This window comes from Lucilia sericata, unplaced genomic scaffold (genome assembly GCF_015586225.1).
Source record: "Lucilia sericata isolate MDLA Ls3-8-SP2 unplaced genomic scaffold, ASM1558622v1 Contig000015F_arrow, whole genome shotgun sequence".
Lineage (NCBI taxonomy): Eukaryota > Metazoa > Arthropoda > Insecta > Diptera > Calliphoridae > Lucilia > Lucilia sericata.
The window spans coordinates 1020572-1043488 of record NW_023994054.1 but is presented as its reverse complement, the minus strand read 5'-3'; the positions used below and the strand labels follow the sequence as shown (position 1 = coordinate 1043488).

The 22917-nt window shown below is 28.6% G+C and overlaps 1 protein-coding gene across 11 annotated transcripts in view; it reads left to right on the top strand.

The window, feature by feature from the left end:
• The window catches only part of LOC119605460 (serine-rich adhesin for platelets), a 188941-nt gene extending 166426 nt beyond the window's left edge, over nucleotides 1-22515 (top strand). For 4 of the 11 annotated variants that reach the window (XM_037958599.1, XM_037958590.1, XM_037958613.1 and 1 more), the window contains one exon: nucleotides 3527-9011. In XM_037958599.1, the coding sequence (XP_037814527.1) occupies nucleotides 3527-7761 (4235 nt within the window). In that variant the 3' untranslated portion in view covers nucleotides 7762-9011. Of the gene's footprint in view, nucleotides 1-3526; nucleotides 9012-10210; nucleotides 10699-10846; nucleotides 10985-11310; nucleotides 11614-11679; nucleotides 11911-12732; nucleotides 14272-14335; nucleotides 14519-14611; nucleotides 14708-16585; nucleotides 16707-17180; nucleotides 17323-19043; nucleotides 19884-22052 lie in introns of those variants that run through there. The other 7 variants (XR_005231599.1, XR_005231597.1, XR_005231598.1 and 4 more) reach the window with 7 other exon arrangements.
• The last annotated feature ends 402 nt before the right edge of the window (nucleotides 22516-22917 follow it).

Below are 22917 nucleotides of genomic sequence, written 5' to 3'. Positions count from 1 at the left end.
AATTTATAAAATTATTGGTACAGAATACTGGAAATCTTCTCTAGATGATATACAATATAATGTTGCTATATTTCTCACTATTGTCTCTTCATCTACTTTTTCATTTTGAACACATTTGCCTAAATCTTATACAGAGGTTTCCAATTGTATTGCAACTTTTTTAACATTATATACTTTAAAGCTTACAATGTCTTTTGAATCCTGAGTTATTTTCGCTTCAAAGTGTTATTCGCTGTTTTAATCTGTTCCATATTTGGAAACCATTTTAGTCTTATTTATATTTAACTAAAACATGGTTAATATTTCAATCTTAATAAGATTTAAAAAATATATAAAACTTTTCTCAAGTTACCCTCTACCAATATGAGATTTACAAAATACATACAGTGACAAACTAAGATCTAAAAATTCCAAAAAAAAAAATAGTTCGGTCCATGTTTTAAATTACTAAGATAGAATTTATATATTTTATATCTTTTATTATTATGCAACGCAAAATGAATTTTAAATTTCGGTTAACTAAGCCATATTTTGCAATTTTAGATTTTTATTTATAAACAGAAAATACATATTATATAATTTTATAAATCCTTACATTTTGATGAGATTTTAACATTATGTCTATAACATTTCTCTAGAATCCTTTTTAGATTCTAGGACGATCTAGCCATAACTTTTATAATACAAGTAGAATTTGCTGTAAAGAAGTTTTTTATGAAACAAAATCTCTCTAACAAAAAAAAGTTTGGTCCATAATTGGTCATGGCATAACACTTTTAGAAGAAGATCAGATAATCTTTTAAAAATCAAACTATGAAAAAAAATTCGACAAAACTATTTGTTATACTTATCTAATTCTAAAAACTCTAATTTACCCCCAAGTCTCTATAAAAAGCCCTCTCCCGAAAATCACCCTAATATTCATATTACACTCAAACCTCGTTTTATGCGAATTTGAATTAGTGCGGTTTCAAAATTCTAAAATTTTTCTTGCAAAAATGATTTTGAGGAAAATTTTGGTCCACATACATTCAAAAAAAGTGATAAACAAAGTACAACTACTGATTTTTTACCAATTCCGGTTCGGATATATAAAGTATTGTTCAAATCCTTTGTACATGAAGAAATATTAAGTTTTATTTTTAAGAAATGTTGTATATTTTCTTCATTATTTGGAATTGGTATTATTTTGTTGTCTGTTTCCTTTATTTTTTATGGTTTCAGTAAAGAATTAAATTTTTTTAATTTTTTATATGCGATTTTGTTTGACTTTTAAGGGAATAATTTGAAAATGTGCGCTTTTTTATCTAAAACCCAATTAGTGGATTTTGTATGGATCTAGTGTATCGTTTTGTGCGAATTCGAATTATGCGCTTTTTTACGAAACGAATTAATCGCATAAAACGAGGTTTGAGTGTATATAGTATTTATATGTATATAACAAGTCATAAGATTCGGTCAAATCTTATAATGACTAAATTGTTGTCGAATACAATATATGTGTTCGAATCGGTTTAGATTTGAACCGAAAAAATCGGTTTACATTTGAAAAAAATAAATTATAAATATATACACATATACATATAAAAACGTTACATTTACTTCAGACTGACATAACTTTTGAACTGAGTAGAAAATATACACCGTTATAAAGTTCTGTGGTTCTATATATTTTTAAAAATTTCTATTATTATCGAAGTTAGAATGATTTTTTCTTGTAAACGTCACAGCTCATGTTTATAAGCATAATTAAGAAGAAAATTTTAGTATATATTCAAATGAGAAACAAATTACTACTTAAACCAGGTTTTTTCTATAAAAATCTTTTTAACAAATTAATTTGTCTCTATTTCATTAGTTAAAATAAAATCAATCAAATTATTTAGGTTTCCTTTTAAATTCTAATTTTAAATGAGAATTTCCTTTGCTTCCTTTTTTATAGTATCATTATCCTTTATTGTTAATTCAAATATGGTTAAGGATTATTTTATGGGAAATTTATATTGGCTGCACTATCCTTAATTGCTTAAAACAACTCTAAATCTATCGCCAAAATTTGTTTGTTCTTTTTTTATTTTACTTTTGTATGTTTCTTTATTTTTTCATTTGAAATTTATCATTTATAAAGAATTACTTTCAAGCACTATTACTACTTTATAAAAAAAACGGAAAAAATAAACAAAATTCAACAACAATAGAGCCTTCCTGCCGAGCGTTTTAACAACAATATAAAAATAATAATAAATAATAAAAAAATGGTATTTGTAACCAAACTATTAATTAGTTTATAAAAAAGGAAAAATTGCATAAAAAAAACCAAAATACATATATATTAACAATACATTACAATAATTACCGATTATTTACATAAATATTTAATAATACAAAGTAACTACACAACTAAATATTTTAGTAAAATAGAATTATAAATTTATTAGCATTATTTATTTTTTTAAATACACTTTAGAAGTTTTATTTAAGTAGAGAATAAAAATGTTAGATTTTAATATTAACTAAAAGTTTACAAGTTTAATTTTTATATTTAATTTACTTTAATTACTTTAATATTGTTTTTAATAGAATCGATCAAATAATCTTAGTAATTAAATATGATAAATAGTTTTAGAGTAATAGCATCGAATACGGGAAATTTACTCTATTATACAATTCGAAAGAAAAATGTTAGAATTAGTATGTTAAATACATTATATCACAAATCGAAATAGTACATAGAAACCAACTTGTTTAGATGATTTTCTGTTTTTATTTTAAAATATTTCCAAAACTCAAATCCTTCATGCTTCTAGATTATATCACAGTCTTAAATAGGATTCAAAATTAAATATTTCCTAACAAATTGAATTGATTTTAAATTCCAGAATATAATTTTTTCCTATTGAAATACTATACCTTTAACATTAAAAGAACTGATTAGTTTAAGATCTGTTACAGTAAAATTTAAAAACAATTTTTTATATTTTTTAATTATTATTTTGTTTCACATTATATTTTTCTTATATTTAGAATAAATGTTTAGATTTTTGTTTAGTTTGTGGAATTGGATTTTTGTTATTTGCAAAAAAGTAATAATAAAAACTCATTAATATATATTTTTCAAATTTTAATTTTCTTTGGGGTGAACGGTTTTTAAATTTCATGCCATTTACACTTTGTTTCCTGTAGTTAATTGTTATTATTTTTTTTTTTTTCAAATAAAATTCTTGGGTTATCGGTTTAATTTTTCTTTTAATTTAACTATATAATTTTTTTTGTTCGTTTTCGCACTAAATTATCATCATTGTTATATTTATTTTCAAAAGATTTTTTTTCATTAATTTTTTCTTAACTTTTTTTAATTAGTATTTTCTGTTTTAATGAAATCATAATTTTTTCTTTCTCTTGTTTTTATTTTAAATGTTTATAAAAAAAAAACTTTTAAAATGACACTGTATGTAAAAAATAAATAAATGTTATAAACAAAATGTTAAATCGAAATACCACATAATCGAAATAATCAAATACACAGCTGGAACGATTATGAAAGCGCCGGCAGGAAGGTCTTCTCTACGTGCCAAAACTTCAGAATATGGCAACAACACTAGTACTAAATTTATTACCAACACAACCTCTTCTAGCATAACGAACTCCACCATCACTAAAATCAGCACAAATACCACCCAAAAACCAAAACATATTTTGACCACTTCTAACCTAAAGTCGGAAGATGGTCATGCTTTTGAAAAATACAATGCAACAAACAAGTTATACAATGACAGTACAATAATAACAAGACCAAAGAAAACAATTGCAATCAATGATACACAACAACAAGCACAAGATATTGCAGACTATGCAATGACTTCTTTTTCGACTGGCTCAACTGACTCGACCTTTACTGCAACCGTATCCCAAACAAATGCAACAACACCACAAGTGCCTAGAATATTAAAACCTATTTTAAAAACTAAAATAATTAATGTTAAACCAGTTCCAAGCGAAACTTCCCCATCTGGTATCTTTTTCCCATCTGAATTAGAAGATAGTTTAGATAGCTCAAGTCCCTTAACCAAAATAACTCTGCCTAAAATACCCAATGCCATAGCAATTGCTTTAGATGAGAAGACCAATAATGAGCCTACTTCGCCACAAATTTCTTCGTATGTACCAGTTTATAATACCAAAACCGTAGTGCCGACAAAATTACGAACCATTTCTAATAATTATGAAAATATTGAAATACCAGGGTTTGACTTCAATAAACAAAATCAGCCAAATGTTGGTGAATCATTTATAAGAGATGGAAAATCTACTAAAGATGTCGAAATTTTCGCAAGTGATACTGAAACCCAATTGAAATGTGATGCCATCGAAATTAAAAATAGTGAAAATCTTAAAACTGCTGAAGATTTGGAGAGTATTAAGAACGAAACAGAAGCTATACAAGATGAGGAGGCTACACCAATGCTAATGAGTCTAAAACGTTTTAAAGAAAAGGAAGAAAAACGTCTAAAACTACAGCTGACCTTAGAAGAGACACAAACCACCGAAGATGATGTTATTACGCCCACCCAAGAAATCATTGATTCCCAAAAAGAGGACCACACTCAGCATGTACTAGAAGAAGAGGAAGATGATGAAGACACAACTTGTGAATATACCGACGATGACTTAGATGAAGCTTTAGCCGAGGAGGCTGATGTAGAGGAAGATACTACTATGGATACCACACAAATTGATCAGGATTTAGCTGATGACAAGGAACTTTCCAAGATATACGAAAATGAACCAATGACTCCGCAAGAACATCAACACAATTTAGATGAGTCACATTATTTGCCTATGACACCCAAAAAAATTGAATCAGATCAGTCAAACAATGCTGGTGGAACTTTAACTTTGGTATCTCTACTAGATTCTACTAATGAGGAAGAAGAAAACCATTATGTGGAAATGACAAAACAATTGCAAGATGAAGATTCCAAAAATAATTATGAAATAATGTGCCTCAATAATTCATCTAATTCGCCCTCCAATGAGACCGGCTGTAAACCGAAGGAATTAAAAATTATGAATGAACCATTATACATGGAATTGCAAGGTGGCAAACCAGCTCAAAAATCACCTGAAACCAAAGAAGACACACTGTTACCATTGGGTAAAACATCAACATTAAAGAAATCGAAAAAATCATCCGACACTTTGAAAAAAAAGTCGAAAAAATCCCAGCAAGATCGCAATCAACATAAACGTAAAGATTTACCGGATATTTTAAAACCGCCACAAAATTCCATGGTCCTTAATTCGGATAGTTCAGATGCTGATGATGAATCCTCTAAACATATGGATTCGAAAAAAATGAGATCTCGCACTAGATTCAGTTTATCAGATACTTTCAGACCAGCCTCTTACTACCTGGGAGCTTCAACGCCTCTTAATAACTGTATAGAAAGTTCGGATAGTGAAATAGTATCACCTCCACCTATACCCAACTCACCACCACCCATGGAAGAATTAAAAACCGAGGAAATATTTTCGGCTGAAAACTATGACACTGTCAAGCGTAGGGACAGTTCTTCGGGTAGTAAATTTAATATTTCCTATGAACAATTGCCGAAAATGCACGCCAGTAATTCATCTCTTAATTTTGCTAAAAATGAGGCTGCTCTAAAATCTAGCCGTCTTTCACTTCCCGATCAATTCAGCAAAGCTAAAAACCTTAAAACGCCACCACATTTGCTAATGTTAAAACAACATGAAAGAACCTTATCCGATTCTAATTATAGCTTCCAAACAGATAACAGTTCAAATAATTCATCCGATTTTGATCTCTATAATAAGTTGAAACAAAATTCTCCCTCCTACATTGCCACACCTATACGTTACCAATCGAATTCTTCGCTGAGCTTAAGCCAACAAAAGACTTCCCTACCAGGTACTGGTAATAATAGTGAAACAGATACTGTAGAGCTTCGCCATAGACAGGGATCTGATTCTGAGTTGGAAAGACAGAGATCACGAAGACCACTTTCAGAGGAATCTATAAGTGAAATTGAATCTTTAAGTGAAAAATTTGAAGATGCTTTAGAAACGGCCGATTTGGATACTTATCTTAATGACTTACAAAATAGTGATTTGTATCTCTATCAGAATACAAAATTTGAAACGTCTGCCACAGCCATTTTAACAGATGCGGCTGCTGCACAAGGAGCCGGTATTCTGACAAATCTTATAAAGCCTCCTAAGATATTTCGTAATAAAGATGATGAACATTTCTATGGTAATATACACTTTGTATCTTCCACTGATTCTTTGCAAAAACTAGAAGGGCCCAATGATCAGTTCGATGTGATGGGAGCCACCAGTGTTACTCCCACCAGATACATGACACCTTTACATAGTCGTAATAACAGCAATATATCAGAACAATCAGTTCCATATTACTACTCGGAATTGAGCAGCAGTAGAGAACTTTTGTCTACTCCTACCACTTTGAATAATCAAAGAGATATACATGCCCAAGGTTCCAATATAGATCATATTCATAACCCCATAGAAAGAGCACATAATATCAACATGGAAATTCTGGCCGATAAAGACCAAGCTATAGATAGTAAAAATTTATACAAAATGAAGACTAATGTTGAAAAATTAAGTTATAGTTCGGGTAAGAACTTAAAAACTGGTGAAACATTTCATCATAATACCTCCAATCCATCTACATCATTTGGCGCCCAAACATTTCATATACAGCAAATACAAAATCCAGCTTTTAAAATAAATAACTATAAGATTAATTTAAGACATCAACAAACATTAAATACAATATATGGGACTAATCCCAACTCACAGTCCATAACACAATCAGCCATAACGACCTCACCAGCCTTATTGACCACCACTTCTGTAACATCAGCAACATCATCCCCATCTTCAACTACTACCACTACACACACTAGTAACATGGTTTGTGGCAATATTGAGACAAATGCTAAAAATATCAATTTACAAATGGGTAACAATGCTTTGGTGGCACAAAATACTTTAGCTGCAGCAAATAATTCCAAATCGAATGAGATGCAAAAACCTTCAAATAATTTGGATAAATCTACAGTTCTAGGTGGTCCGGTAAGTGGCGAATTACTTTGGGAAGAAGATACTCTTTGGCGAGAAAGTCTGCGTAGAGTATCACAGAGACATGCACGCTCTTTGGATGATCTAGATCGTATTACCGTCATTCCAGCACGAATAACAACTCTTAATCGTACTCATTTATCTGCTGCAGAGGGAAATAGAAAACCACGTCTATCACGCGATGTAACTTATGTTAATGACAATGTTTCGCAACACTTGAGATCAAGTTTTAAATTACGCCATTCGAATCCAAATTCCCAGAACACCTACGATGAGGTATGTGATGATCAATCGTTAAATGAAGATTCTCAAATCTTAACTAATGATCATGATGTTTATGTACAGCTTAACGAAAATATTCTCTCACCAGACGATCTTAATTCTGATCTTTATGAAGTATTGCGCGAAGAAACCTCTTCCAATATATCCTCAACTAAATCCACAGAAATTGATCGAGAAACAATACGACAATGGGATTCAATGTCAAGTGGTTTGATGAAAAACTCTCTTACAACCACAAATTTAGATCAAAGTCCAACCACCAGCAGTAATGTTAAGTCTATAATCGATCAATTAAATTCAAATTGTGATAACAATGGCAATCCAAACATTATGAGTGATAATAAATGAGAACAGTAATGTTTGTAGCATTAAAACTCTGTGATAAAACACTTTGAGTACAATCTTATAACTTAAAAAAAAAAAAAAAAACAACGAAAAACTTCCATACAAAAAAAGCTTTAATCAATTTCTTTCGAAATAAAATTAGTGGTACATTTTAAATTTTATAGCTCTAAAAAAGAGGTCTTAGTGAAGAACGATCTTTCTTTTCATTTCGTTTAAGTAATTTTATTGGTTTTTTATAATTATTTTTTTGGATAATTTTAAATTGATAGGTAGATATTTAGTTATTCCAAACATTATAAATATAATAATAATTAAAAAGTGTAAAACTGTTAACAAGTTTTACAATTCCATTAGTTTAACTTTCGTTTCAAGTAGAAAAACTTTATAATTAAGGACATTCCAAATAATGATCTACTATTTTCTTCCTGTCTAGTTATTTTTTATCATAACGATATATTAAGAGTTTTAATACAAAAATTATTTTAACAGGCGAAATATCTACAAGGCCATTATACATTTAAATAAAATGTATTAAATAAATTAATGTTAGGAATTATGGGTCATTCATAGAAGGTAGTTGCAGAGAGTTGAAAATAGAAAATAAAGCATATTTTAGGGCTATTGGTTTTAAAACATATCTTAGTAACTTTAGTAATTGAGTATTCGGCCATTCCGAATATAGAAATATTAATTATTTTAGTTTATTTTTAATTGTGTTTAATATTTGTATATTTTCTTTAACAAAATTTGTTTATAAATTATTTGTACACTTTTAACACTTGAAAAACAATCACCCAATGCAAATTAATTTGTTAAACAAATCTTTATCATTCATTCCATTATAATCCTTAGTTTATACATATGTATGTATGTAAACTATTACTATCAATACTCTACTGCAATTTATAGTACTGTTACAAATTATTCTCTCACACAATTATACATTTATCCTTGTTAGAATTTTACCACTTATTCATTCATTCACTCACTTACTCACTTATACATTCATTCATTCAGTCAGTCAGCCAGTCATTCTTTCAGTCATTCACTTACTGCATTATTATTGTTGCTGTTGTTGTTATTGTTGAAGTTGCTGTCATTTTGTGGCAACAATTTGCAATTGTAAATGAATTTAATTTTTTTATATATATATATATTTTGTAAACATATTGTTGTTGTCATTGTTATTTTTTTGTTTGTTTGTAATATTGTTGTTGTTGTTGTTGAATTTTTGTTGGTTTTTTCAATTGTTCTACAAATAATGGTAAGACATATTTTGAATTCATATATATATATTTTTTTCATTTGTACGTATGTATGTGTATAAATTGTTTAAATATCAATTATAATTATTTTTTTGCAATATTATTCTTTTATTGTTGTATGTATACATACATATATTTATGTTTAATTGTAAGAAAAATTAAATTTATGTATTTATTAAAAATGTTTTTGTGGTTCGCAACATATTTGCCTTTGTTCTTTTTTGTCAATTTTTAAACTTGTTATGATTACTTTAAAATATTTATTAATTAATTAAATTCAGTAAAAAATTTCAAAAATTTCAAAATTGATTTCGATACTTTTAAAATATTTTAAAAATTTTAAAAATAAACTATTACACCGTCCGACAAAAAGATAAACAATTCGTTAGAGACAAACCGGATTGAGAAAAACTGCATTTTTCATTTCGTGATCCTGAGTCCTTTTTAAAGGACTACAAAGTTTTAAATAGTACATTTTTCAAAAAATATTTTAAAATACTTATACTGATCAAACAATGCCAAATTTGATGTCAAGCAAACAAGAAGAGTTGGAAAATATTTTGTATTATTTTTATTCTATACTGTCAGAATAAAAAGATGTCAAAAATAAAAATAACATAAAATATTCTTCTTGTTCGCTTTTGAGTTGGCACTTTTTGTATATATTTCTCATTTTCTGAAAGACTGATATAACTTAAAATTCGTGGTTTTTGAACTATATATCATAATATATTTTATATTTTCGATATAAGAGTAATTTATTGCTGTAAATGTCAAAAAAATTTCAAAATTAAAAGTCACAAATTATGCATTTTTTTTAGTGATTAAATTCACAAACTGCTTATTGAAAGAGTTTGGATATTAAAATTATTTTCCTGTCCCAACAGTCGGTCTTAAAACCTTGTTTTAAACCACATTAAATTGTTTTATTATTATTTTTTTTTTTTTTTTAAATTCATACACATAAAGTAGAATTAATTATTAAAATAGAAGTTTGTTTATGTATTTTAAAAACACAAAACAAAATCCAAATTTTCTAGTTATTGCAATTATTATTTCTTTTCTAATTATTCCTCCATTCCAATGAAATAGAATACTGCATGAACTACTTTAATGAAAAAATATTAATTTTGTATATTGGTGTTTTTCTTTTTTTTTTTTAACCCTCAAACCAAATACTTGTATAGCATCCATATCAGTGCGAAATGTACGCAACTTACCTAAGGGCAATCTGACTGTTAAACCAGATCCCTCGGATCCCCAACTGCAACAGCAGCAGCAGCGACAACTACAGCAGCAACAATACAATTATGATCAAATGCAAAAATTAGAAAACTCCTATTATGGTACAGCGCACGATATGAAATATGCCAAAACCACATTGTTGACAGATCGCAATACAACTGCTGCAGGCAATGCAGCATTAAATGAACCATATGCCACCTCTACACCTTTACATCGTAGTGCTAATAGTGCTGGCATTGCTGGTGGTCTTATGAATCAGGATTATTATGGAACAAGTGGTAATATATATGAAATGCACAATGCTTATCAGCAGCAATTGCACCAGCAACAACAGCAGCAACAACAACAACTATTGGCACATCCTATGAGACGTGTTGGCAGTCGTGCTGAAATCGACATGTTGGAACGTGAAACGAGTACACAAATAAGGGTATGTTTTTTTCTGTTAAATAAAATGATAGTAATGCTTTAACTCTTTATTTTTAAATTTGTATTTATTACAAATGAGTGAATTATTATTTTTTTTTTTATACTTTCATTTTAAATTTTATTTTTTAATTTTTATTTTACTTGTGCAGAATTTAGATGTTTCTGCTGGCGATTTATTAAGTCGTACTCATGAAGAGTTGGTTTTATTATTGATACAATTGAGACGACAAAATAGCAATACAGCTCGAGCCATTGAGCAATGTTGTACTGACATACATGATGTTCAGGTTACTATTTGATTTTTTTAAGGAATTATTATTTGGGTTAATTTTTTAGAATAACAGGTGTTGGTCTTTAATTTAAAAATTATCGTACTAAAATAGATTTATTAAAAAAACTATTCAAACTAGACAATAATCTGAAGACAGTGAATACATTTGACAATTGGGATAATAAATCATTGAACCACTTGACACGTTTTTCTTTGTAGCACTGTGTTATTAATTTAATCTAAGAAATCTTGTTTTTAATCTAAAACTTTCTATGGTTTCGGCTATTGTGTGTTTTTTATTTATACATTAAAATTTAATTTAACATTTTAACAATTTCACAGAATCGTTTACGCACCGCTGAAGGCCTAACACGCGCCGAAAGTATACAGCGTTTAGATTATTTGAAACAACACTTACTCGATCTGGAACGACAATATGAAAAGAGTAAACCTTTGGTTAATCTAGTAGATAATATGGTTAAGCTGGGTTCACTTTATCGGAACGATGCCAACGGTAGGACCCAGAGACCTGAGGCAGTCACTTTGGATCGTTTGGAGTTTAATCAAAGAATACAAGAGAAACGTTTGCTGCAAGAAGAACAAAAGCAATGGGATCGTTTAAATCCCGATCATAGTGAATTACAGGTAATTTATCATTGTCTTTAGTAAACAATACTAATAATAATGTTAACTCACATTTCCTTTCGATAGTCTAAAGTCCGTCAATTATATCACTTGGATCAATTATTGCAAGAAGAATCTGGTACTTTACAAAATTTGCAACGTGACAAAGAGGATCTTGAGAGAGCTTTGGGTGGCTTAAAGGCCCGTATACAAGATACTAGTGGTCCTCCTTTGGCTTTGGAAGCCGCCAAAAAACAACAAATTATGTTGGAACGTGAATTGTCTAGAGTACATCAGTTGCTGGCCGAAAATTCTAAGGTAGACGAGGTGCCTAGTAGAAGTTTGTCGTCTATTTTTTTTGTTTGTGTAATTTTTGTAATGCTCATATATACAATGCGCTTTATACATCAACATAATGCTAATTAAGATTGATATATACATACATATGTATGTATGTGTGTATGTACTCCTTTTTGTATTCCAGAAAGCATGTGCTCGTAATAATTATCTTTTTATAGCTTTATATGACTACTATGCTTTTGTCACTAAAACACATATTGATCTTACAAATAGTATATACTAACATAGATATTTTATTAATGTATTTATATTAGAACTGAAATTACAGACTATTCCCACAAATCGGGAGTTTTAACAATGACACTTTAATCAATCCGATACAACATAAGAGCAATTACAATTTTTTCAAGGAAATTATTTTTGAGAAATTATTACAGGCATATTTTGGATCACCTCGAACTGTCTTCACAATATCTGTTCTCCGATGTTATTACACTGATTTAAAACTCGTGTGATAACATAACAAAAAATGTATAGTTTAAAATTATGTTAAGCAAAAATTGGATAAGAATTGTTAAGAATTTCTTTGTTTAACACTATTTTAAAATTAATCACATTGTTAAATTTTATTGATTTCTACGATCAATTTGGAATAACTTGTTAATTCATTCGATCTCACTAGTAGTAGTTAACTCCGAAAAATAGACGACATTCTGACTACTCATAATGAACCACATAAAAATATCATGCTTTTAGTTGTATCTACAGCATGTTTATCTATATTCCATTCAATCCACAAAATCTTATTTTTATAAACAATTTTTCTTTTGTAACGTACAGAAACTTGAGCAAACAGTAGCTGGAAATGCTCGTTTAGAACAGGAACTCTTAGTATTACGTCAGAAACTGCAAGCATCAAGGGGCAGTCAAAGTGCTCTACAAATATCCGATACATACACCAGCAACACCACAGCCATGTTGGAATCAGAACTGAAAAGAGTCCAAACTCTAGTGGGGGATATGCAAAGACAACGACAGGAACTCAGTTCGGCCGTTAAGCAATTGACGGAAAATTCTAATAGATTGTATCAGGAAATTGGTAATAAAGAACATGGTAGCTTAAGAAATGGTGAGACCAGCAGCAATAATGGCAGTATTAGGAAGAGAAGCAATTCCGGTTGTTGGATAGAAACCGATTTGGATACTATGATGTGTGTTAATCGTACTTTCAGTGATTCTACCATGAATCTATCAACGCCTCTGTACGTGGACACTAGTTCCAACAATACCAGTGGCAATTTATTAAACTGTTCTTCGACTTCAAGTAAATTAAGCGATTACAATACAGGCGATAGTATGACCAACGAATCACAAAGAAGAATGGGATCTTCATCTTATCGTTATAATGATTCTAGCGATAATTTGGAGACAAGTGGTGTGGATAGTGATGGTTTCTTAGAAACTAATCCATTTGCAAATTTAACACAACAGGAGAAACAGGAAATCAAAACAGTGCGTATTGTTAAGAGAGAATCTGAAAGAAGACATCGTGATCGCAGCGAACGTTCTGGTCTAAGTAATTCAACACAAAATCTTGATCAGGTGGCGGAAGAAGAACAATATAGTCTTATGAACGGTAGCAGTGTTATGGGAATGGGTGGTAATTATCATGCTAAAGAATATCAAACAAATGAAAGATCGAAATCATTACCCAGAACATATAGTGAACCACCAAAATCATCTTCAAGGCATCATCACAGGCATAAGCATGGTAGTAGTGGTAGTAGCCATCATAACAGCGCAAGTACATCTTCTGCTACTCCTAGTTATAATGATTATTATGGTCATAATGGTGCTTCTAATGCTTACGATAAAAATAGTAATTATTCTTCACATCCTCATCAACAGCAACAACAACAAACTTCTCAACATAATCATCAACATCAATTAACAAATGGTCATGGTAATTCTCAGCCACGTGAACATTTAAATCCATTAGCAAATGCTTATTTTGCCAAACAAATGCAACAACAAAAGCAACAAACCTCCCATAATCATCATAATCATTCATCTCATCACTCACGTCATTCCTCTCAAAGTGCTTTGCGTCAAAAGACCGATTCAGTGCAAAGTCTTAATAAAAGTCTAAGCGATTTAACACCCTCATTTCAAAGTGAGGCCGCTAGACAAATAATGAATGAAATGTCTGCAGGATCAGCATCGGAAGATACTGAAAAGGTACAGGAAAAAGTACCTTCCCAGCACAAGCACCGAAGAGCAGTGCCCAAAGAAAAGAGACGTCATTTTACAGCTCCCAATAATGTGGTGCCAGTTAAAACCATAGAAAATGGTCAAACCGAAAATGATATGAATAGAAATGTAAGTTTAAACAACTGAAAAATCCTTAAAATTTATGTAATTTATCATATTTCCTACATTTTAGAACACTAATTGGCGTGCTCGCGATGATTTAGATATGGAAGTCGCTTTACGTCCGCGTATGAATGCACCTGATGTTGTACGCTCCGCTTTAAGACATGGCGAAAAAATATCTGAAAATACAATTGATAACTTGTTATTGGCTCCTAATAAAATTGTTATACCCGAACGTTACATACCCGAAACGGTAATTTGATACAAAAAATTTTAAACCTCACAAAATTCTAACTTAAAAATTTTATATCAAAATTTCTTCTAAAAACACTTTAAAAAACATTAGACACCCGAATTATCACCCGAGGAGAAAAAGAGACGTCAAGAAAAAGTTGAATCAATTAAAAAGATGTTGGCTGAAGCTCCCATTAGTGCGGCAAATGTAAGTTGAAAACAGTTATGGAAAATTCAGTACATATTACTTTTTTCCAGTATTTTTTGACTTAGACAAATACTTCGGTACTTTTATAACTGATAAACTTTTGCTGGCTATCCAAAGACTAGTCTTTATTCTAGTCTAGGTTATAGTGTGTTCAACATTATTTAAAATATTTTGAAGGCCAATCTAGGAAATATAATTGTTTATCGCTCTGTTGCTTATATTAACGTTTTAGTACATTGTTGTAAATGTTTCCTGGAATGATGAATTTATTTTAGAAATCTATTTGTACTTTCACTGTAGTCTAGTCTATAGAAAATCTATATCTATAGTCTAGTCGATAGCAAAGTCTATAGTCTAGACTATTATATTCTACTTTATATTCTAGTCTATAGTCTAATCTATGCTATAGTCTATGGTTTATAGTCTAGTCTATAGTCTAGTATATAGTCTAGTCTATAGTCTAGTGTATAGTCTAGTCTATAGTCTAGTCTATAGTCTAGTCTATAGTCTAGTCTATAGTCTAGTCTATAGTATAGTCTATAGTCTAGTCTATAGTCTAGTCTATAGTCTAGTCTAGTCTAGTCTATAGTCTAGTCTATAGTCTAGTCTATAGTCTAGTCTATAGTCTAGTCTAGTCTAGTCTATAGTCTAGTCTATAGTCTAGTCTATAGTCTAGTCTATAGTCTAGTCTATAGTCTAGTCTATAGTCTAGTCTATAGTCTACTCTATAGTCTAGTCTATAGTCTACTCTATAGTCTAGTCTATAGTCTAGTCTATAGTCTAGTCTATAGTCTAGTCTATAGTCTAGTCTATAGTCTAGTCTATAGTCTAGTCTATAGTCTAGTCTATAGTCTAGTCTATAGTCTAGTCTATAGTCTAGTCTATAGTCTAGTCTATAGTCTAGTCTATAGTCTAGTCTATAGTCTAGTCTATAGTCTAGTCTATAGTCTAGTCTATAGTCTAGTCTATAGTCTAGTCTATAGTCTAGTCTATAGTCTAGTCTATAGTCTAGTCTATAGTCTAGTCTATAGTCTAGTCTATAGTCTAGTCTATAGTCTAGTCTATAGTCTAGTCTATAGTCTAGTCTATAGTCTAGTCTATAGTCTAGTCTATAGTCTAGTCTATAGTCTAGTCTATAGTCTAGTCTATAGTCTAGTCTATAGTCTAGTCTATAGTCTAGTCTATAGTCTAGTCTATAGTCTAGTCTATAGTCTAGTCTATAGTCTAGTCTATAGTCTAGTCTATAGTCTAGTCTATAGTCTAGTCTATAGTCTAGTCTAGTCTATAGTCTAGTCTATAGTCTAGTCTATAGTCTAGTCTATAGTCTAGTCAATAGTCTAGTCTATAGTCTAGATTATAGTCTTCTCTATAGTCTTGTCTATAGTCTAGACTATAGTCTTGTCTATAGTCTAGTCTATAGCCTAGTCTATAATCTAGTATATAATCTAGTCTATAGTCTAGTGTATAGTCTAGTCTACAGTCTAGTCTATAGTCTATACTATAGTCTAGTCTATAGTCTAGTGTATACTTAAGTCCATAGTCTATTCTATAGTCTAGTTTATAGTATGTTCAACATTATTCAAAACAGTTTGAAGACCAAGTTAGGAAATAAGACTGTTTATTGTTTAGATTAATATTTTAGTGAGATTTATAAGATTATCCCTTATACATTGCTAGAAAGGTTTCCCTAAAGGATGAATTTATTTGAGAAACCTCTTTGTAGTTATACTGTCGAAGTTTATCAGGATCATATATAAAAGTATAATTACCTATTAAAAAAAATTTGCATAAAATGAAATCGTTTCCAAGCTTAAGAATTATAATTAAGTTGTCAAGTTTAAATACATTTTAAAAACTATATTTATATTTCTTCAATAGGAAACCACTGCCACCTTACCACCCAGTAAAATAAATGAAGAAAAGAAACAGAGAGAACATCTTTTACAATTGAATCAAATTTTGGCACAACAAGTTATGCAAATGAGTAAAATTGTAGCTGGTAAGTGAAATTTAAGCAAAATTATTAAAAAGCATGTTATGCTAAATTAAGGCAACAAACCATGAAAAAAAAGCAAAAGAAAAAACACTAAAGCACTTTTAATATTTTGTTGAATTTGTGTTAAAAAATACATATATTTATATTTAAATTTGTTTTGTTTAATTTATAAGTATTCGTTGTTTTCGTTTAACTTACAATTTTGCGTTCTAAATGTTTTTTATTCAAATTTCTTTTATATATTGAATGTTATTTTATATTTAAAACAAATTACTAAAATGTATATTTTTACAATTTTATTCATTTTCAAATTGGTGTTTCTTTACAAAATATTTACGTATATATTTTCTTTACATATTTGTTTTCTTGTTTATATAAACAAATGTATTCATTTATCATTTTTGTGTATCTTTATAAACTATTTGCTATTTCTAAACTAAAACAAATACTATTTTCTTTTCGTATCTAATTTTCTAGATGATTAAATTAATACAAAAAAAAATGTTTACACTTAAGAAAAATTTAAAAAAAAAGAAAACAATAATGTGTCTTACGTCTTAAACTTAATAAACAATATCAATAAATTAAAATTATTTCGTATAACAACAATAAAAAAAAAGTAAATCACGTACAAATTCACTAATCATCACTTTGGCATCATTTGTAAAAGTCATCATCAGTTAATAACATCCACAACCACCATCACCACCAGCGATCATAGAGAAATTTTCCCATTGCACCGTAATTTTTAATAATAAAAAAAATCCGCTCATTATTTCAACTAACTACTTAGTACATTCCAAGATCTCATAGTTGCACATCATCTTCATCATTATTTGGAAATATTTATTTTTTTTTTTCACTCATTAAAATCAATTATACATTTTTTAAGTTGTATAAGTAAAAAAAAAAAACAAAAAGTTGTATAATATAAATTATATTTTTTATAATTAAAAATACAATCAAATTTGTTTTATTTTTAGTGCATTTTTATAAAAAATGAAATGTATATTTCTTTTATATTTTTGTATGATTATTTTTTTAATTTAGTCAATGTTACTTTGTAATTCGATTCGAATATATTGCCTGTTAAGCATGTTCGAATCCAGTTACTGTAACCTACAGATTTTATAACGAAAGTGGAAAATTCTTTGGAATATTTTATTTAAAAAATGTCACTTTGTTATAAATTTTACGGTTTTTTTTTATAAAATTAATAGTTATTTAAATTGTTTATTCTTGTTTTGAAATCCGATTTGAATATATTTATTTATATATATGTAGTAGTTTTTATCAAAATCTCTTTATAAAAATGGTTTCACTTATTTTCGGAATATATCGTAAATTGTATTTAATTTGTATTTCTATCGGAATCTACAAAGTCCTGAAGAACAGTTCTTAAACGCATGTGCAACAATGTTACATATTCTTATACATATCGTTCATTTACTACAAGATCGGCATAAATAAAAAAACTTTGTTTTGAGTAAAACAGCATTGAATGTTTAATTACATTTTACTATTTTTTAAATAATTTTCAAACAGATCGCCCGATATTGTCGTTTATGACAGTGTTGTAGTAAATAAGCGATATCTAAATGGGTATGTGGACTGTAGGTCTATGTACAATTATTTATAAGTTATCTAATCGCAGTCCCGTTGCTTAATGTCCGACAAATTTTAGATCATATCTAAAGCGTTCCACAAATAAGCAATGAACTAGTTCCTTACTTATAGGCGACACACTGCGGTAAATCTAGTCGAGTAAACTCTGAATATACGCTCACAAAGAAGGACATTTTTATAGATAACCCATGAAAGAGATACTGCCTACTATTATCACACAATGTTTTTTATCTAAAACATTCATAGATAAAAACTTTCTTAATGGATGTATCAATGGATGTATCAAATAAATTTTCATGTAAAAACTGTTTCATAAAAAGATCCGATATATAAAAGTTGACAATTTGTTTACAAGTCCAAATATTACAGATATGTTAATATCAAATTAACTGAAACAATTCTATAAAAGTGTCGGTCTTAGAAGTCTTACATTGTTGATTCCAAAAAAAAAATAAAGTGATTTATTTTAAAACAATAACTATTACTAATCCATAATTTAATTTTTTTAATCCTTATTAATAATTTTATTTAAGTTATGTATTAAGGATGTTTATAATTTCGATTGTACAATTATCATAAGCTTTAATTTGTTTTTATAAATAGTGCTTGTATGTGTTTTTTCTCATTATTATAATTTTTTTTTCAAAATTTTTGTTTTATTTTTGTTTGCATTTTATTTTGATTTTATTTTTATTTTGTTTTATTTTATTTTAGGTAATCCCCATAGTCAAACTAATCCCAAATAATTGCTGTTTGTTTGAATTAATCCCAAACACATTAAATTTATACTCTGCAGTATAAACGTGTTTTCGTTTTTATTATGTTTTTGTTTAAATGTTGAGTTTAATATTCAATTAATTGTTTATTTAATTATTTGTTTGTTATATGAACATTATCGAAAGCCTATAGTTCATAAATTTCATAAAAGAAAATGCTGGGCTGGCTGGCCATATTTTGATTATTGTTCATGTGTTCGTTCTTGTTACATATTATATTTAACATTAACATTTACATTAAAAAAAACATATTGCTAAATTACCAAAAACAAAAACAACAACAAACGTTAAAAAATAACTAACATTTCTTTGAAACAAAAAAAATATATAATAATAATTTAACAAAAATTACAAATTTGAAACAAAACAGCTAAAAACAACAATTGCCATAATTCTGCTCCTACAACATGATGTACAATTGACACGCAAACGCATGTTCACCATTAAATGAAAAATAAAAACAAAGCATACAAAAAAAAAACAAATAAATATGTAATTACAAATGAAAATTAAGTCATATGCCATATACTACATAAAAATACATACAATTATAATAAACTACTACTACTACTCTACTACTATTACCAACTTCTACTACTATACCCAACTATCAACCTACAAAATCAATATTTTAAAATTTACCACTCTATCAACTCATAATGTACAACTACTACCTACATACAAAGCAGAAAGTTTGGTTTGAAAGAACACAAAAACGAAACAAACAAAAAACTGAACTTTGAATGGTTTTTCTAACAGCTCGCTAAAATAGTACCAGGTTTGTATAATTAAAATTTCTATTACTTATTTTTCCTCCTCTTAATTATGTATTTATTTAAGTGTATTATTGATTTTACTATTAACATAAATGTGTATTATTTGTTTGCTACTTTGAATGTAAAACGTTTAAATGTTAAAATTGCTTAAATTTGCTTAAGAATAAAATTTTGGCTTTACATTAATCTTGAAAATTAAAAAAGAAACGTATTATATAAAAATCATAATAAAATTTCATGAAAAATCATTTTTAACACTTAAAAGTAACACGAACACATAAAATTAGCAACACTTAATAATTTTAACCCCATTAAACCCCACCGTATCATGCAACATTAGCACTCAGCTATAGCTGTTGCTTATTTGCATTTAAGGTTATACGCACTTAGTATTATAAAATGTTACACCAGTAGGGTTTTATAATAGACATTTATTTGTTTAAAAAAGTAAGTTAGACACCTTTAAATGTTAAAATATGCACAATTTTGACTTAGTTATACACATAGTTCCAATTAAACACCATGTTCTCTTTTTGAAGCCTTTAATAAATAATCTTATAATGGATATCTTTATGTATTCAAAAGTTTTCTGTTTAATAAATAAAATTTTAAGTTTAAAAGTAAAATACGTCATTCGAAAGAATCGAAGTCTCCAAATTTTATTGCAATGTCGATCGTTTTAGAAAGTTCTTTAAGTTTCAAAGGAATAAAAATTTATACTGTTAGATATTTTGTTTATTTTGTAGTATAGTCCTAGGACCTAGGAGATGACATGATAATACTATACCGGCTTTTAATGCAAAGTCTTTAACATTTTTTTCGAACTTAGACATTAGTTTTTTATGTTTTCCTTGATCTTATATGTTTTTATAGCCTAAAGCACTATAGTGGTTTGTTCTGATGTTTGTAACACCCACCCCTTAAAGTATACCAATCGGCTCAGAATAACTTTCTGAATCTATTAATATTTGTTAAAATTTGGATCATACGCTTTTCTTGGCCGAAGCCCATTGAAAATGGTTAAAATAAGTCCCATTATCTCACCTAGCCTCATACAACTGAATACCCGGAAAGGAGCTTGTGAGCTCTTATGATTACTATATTTAGTTAGGTTAGTACTAGATAGAACTGTCGGAGGTTAGAGGGGATCAATGTGAATAGTGTGGTCAACAGGTTCTTTTCAAATGAGTTTGTCAATTTAAATTTCTAGTGGCCTAGCAAAACTTGTCTCCAAAGAACTTCTTACTTACGTACTGACGTACACGACTGACGGACTTACTGACTACGGACGGACGGACGGACGACGGACGACTTACGGGTACGGACTTACGTACGGACGGACGACCGGACTTACGACGACGTACTGACGACTTACACGACTGACACTAACTACTACCACTTACTGGACACTTACCTTACGACTTACTACGGACTTACTACTACTTACTTACTTACTTAACTTCTTACTACTTACTTACTTACTTACTACTTACTTCTTACTTACTTACTTACTTACTTACTTACTTACTTACTTACTTACTTACTTACTTACTACTTACTTACTTACTTACTTACTTACTACTTACTTACTTACTTACTTACTTACTTACTTACTTACTTACTTACTTACTTACTACTTACTTACTTACTTACTTACTTACTTACTTACTTACTTACTTACTTACTTACTTACTTACTTACTTACTTACTTACTTACTTACTTACTTACTTCGAATTGGAATACGATTTCAAACTAAAATACATAATTTAATACCAATAAAATATATACAATAAAAATATATTTCGTAATTATACTGTAACCTAAAGTTCGCTACTTTGATTTTCATTACATAAAAGAAATGGTAAATTAAGGATTTTTTGTAATTAAAGGCTTTAAAAATATGTTCATTTTCCTGCACCTTATACAAACACATTTCGTAGGTTTAGCTAAAAACTAAAAACACTAATATGTATCTAACACCCACCTCAACAGTCACCAAGAACAACACAGTACCAATTACAAGGTGTAAGTACACAATTTAAAAAACCCAATGACTTTTACTAAAACACACTGGTTACGGGAACTATATATTTGTCTTAACAAAAAACCCTTTCATTTTTTCGTATGAAAAAATTATTATTAAAAAATACTTTTAATTTCATCTAAACAGAAAAAGCGATGTCTAAAGTTGGTAATGAAGCTGATAATAATGATGAATACGATGATGATGATGACGATTACGATAATTCACTAAATGGCGATAATGATGAGGAACGCAAATCTGAATCACCAAGCCAACCACTGCCGATATACCAGCAACGCAATAATTATTATTCATAAATTTCAATATTTTCCCGAATAAACAACACAAATAGTTAAATATTTATAACAACAAGAAAACCAAAACAAAAAAGCGCAACAATTTATTTTATCTCAACACAAAATTAACAAAATTACAATAATGCATTTATCTTAAATAGGTATGTAAGTATCTAAACAAAATGATACATTACAAAATACTGAAAACTAAACAAAACAAATTTTATTTAAAATAAAAAAAAACAAAACGTAGACTAAAAAAACTTCCTGAATTTGTTGAAATCAATTAAAAAATAACAATAAAAATAAAAAAACAACAACATATTAACAAAGTACATACTTATAGTATGTATAAATAAAAATTGATGTAATACAATAAAAAGCTTAATTGACTGATAAATTGTTTCCAGAAAAAAAGACTTTTTAGTAGAAAAAAAAAAAAAAAATATTTTATAATTTTGATTTTAAAACTGTGGAAAACAAAAGAAATCGTTAGAATTGTTAATTACATTGAAACTAAATTATAGTCTATTAAAAAATATACATAAATAACACAAAAATTAAATACATATATGTATGTTTATTATAAATATTAATGAAAAAATGCATGACATTATACATACATAAATGAAATGAAATCAAACTTCAACATATCACTACATTCATATTCACAAACATAAAATTACGTACATACATACATATAAAGAAATATCTTC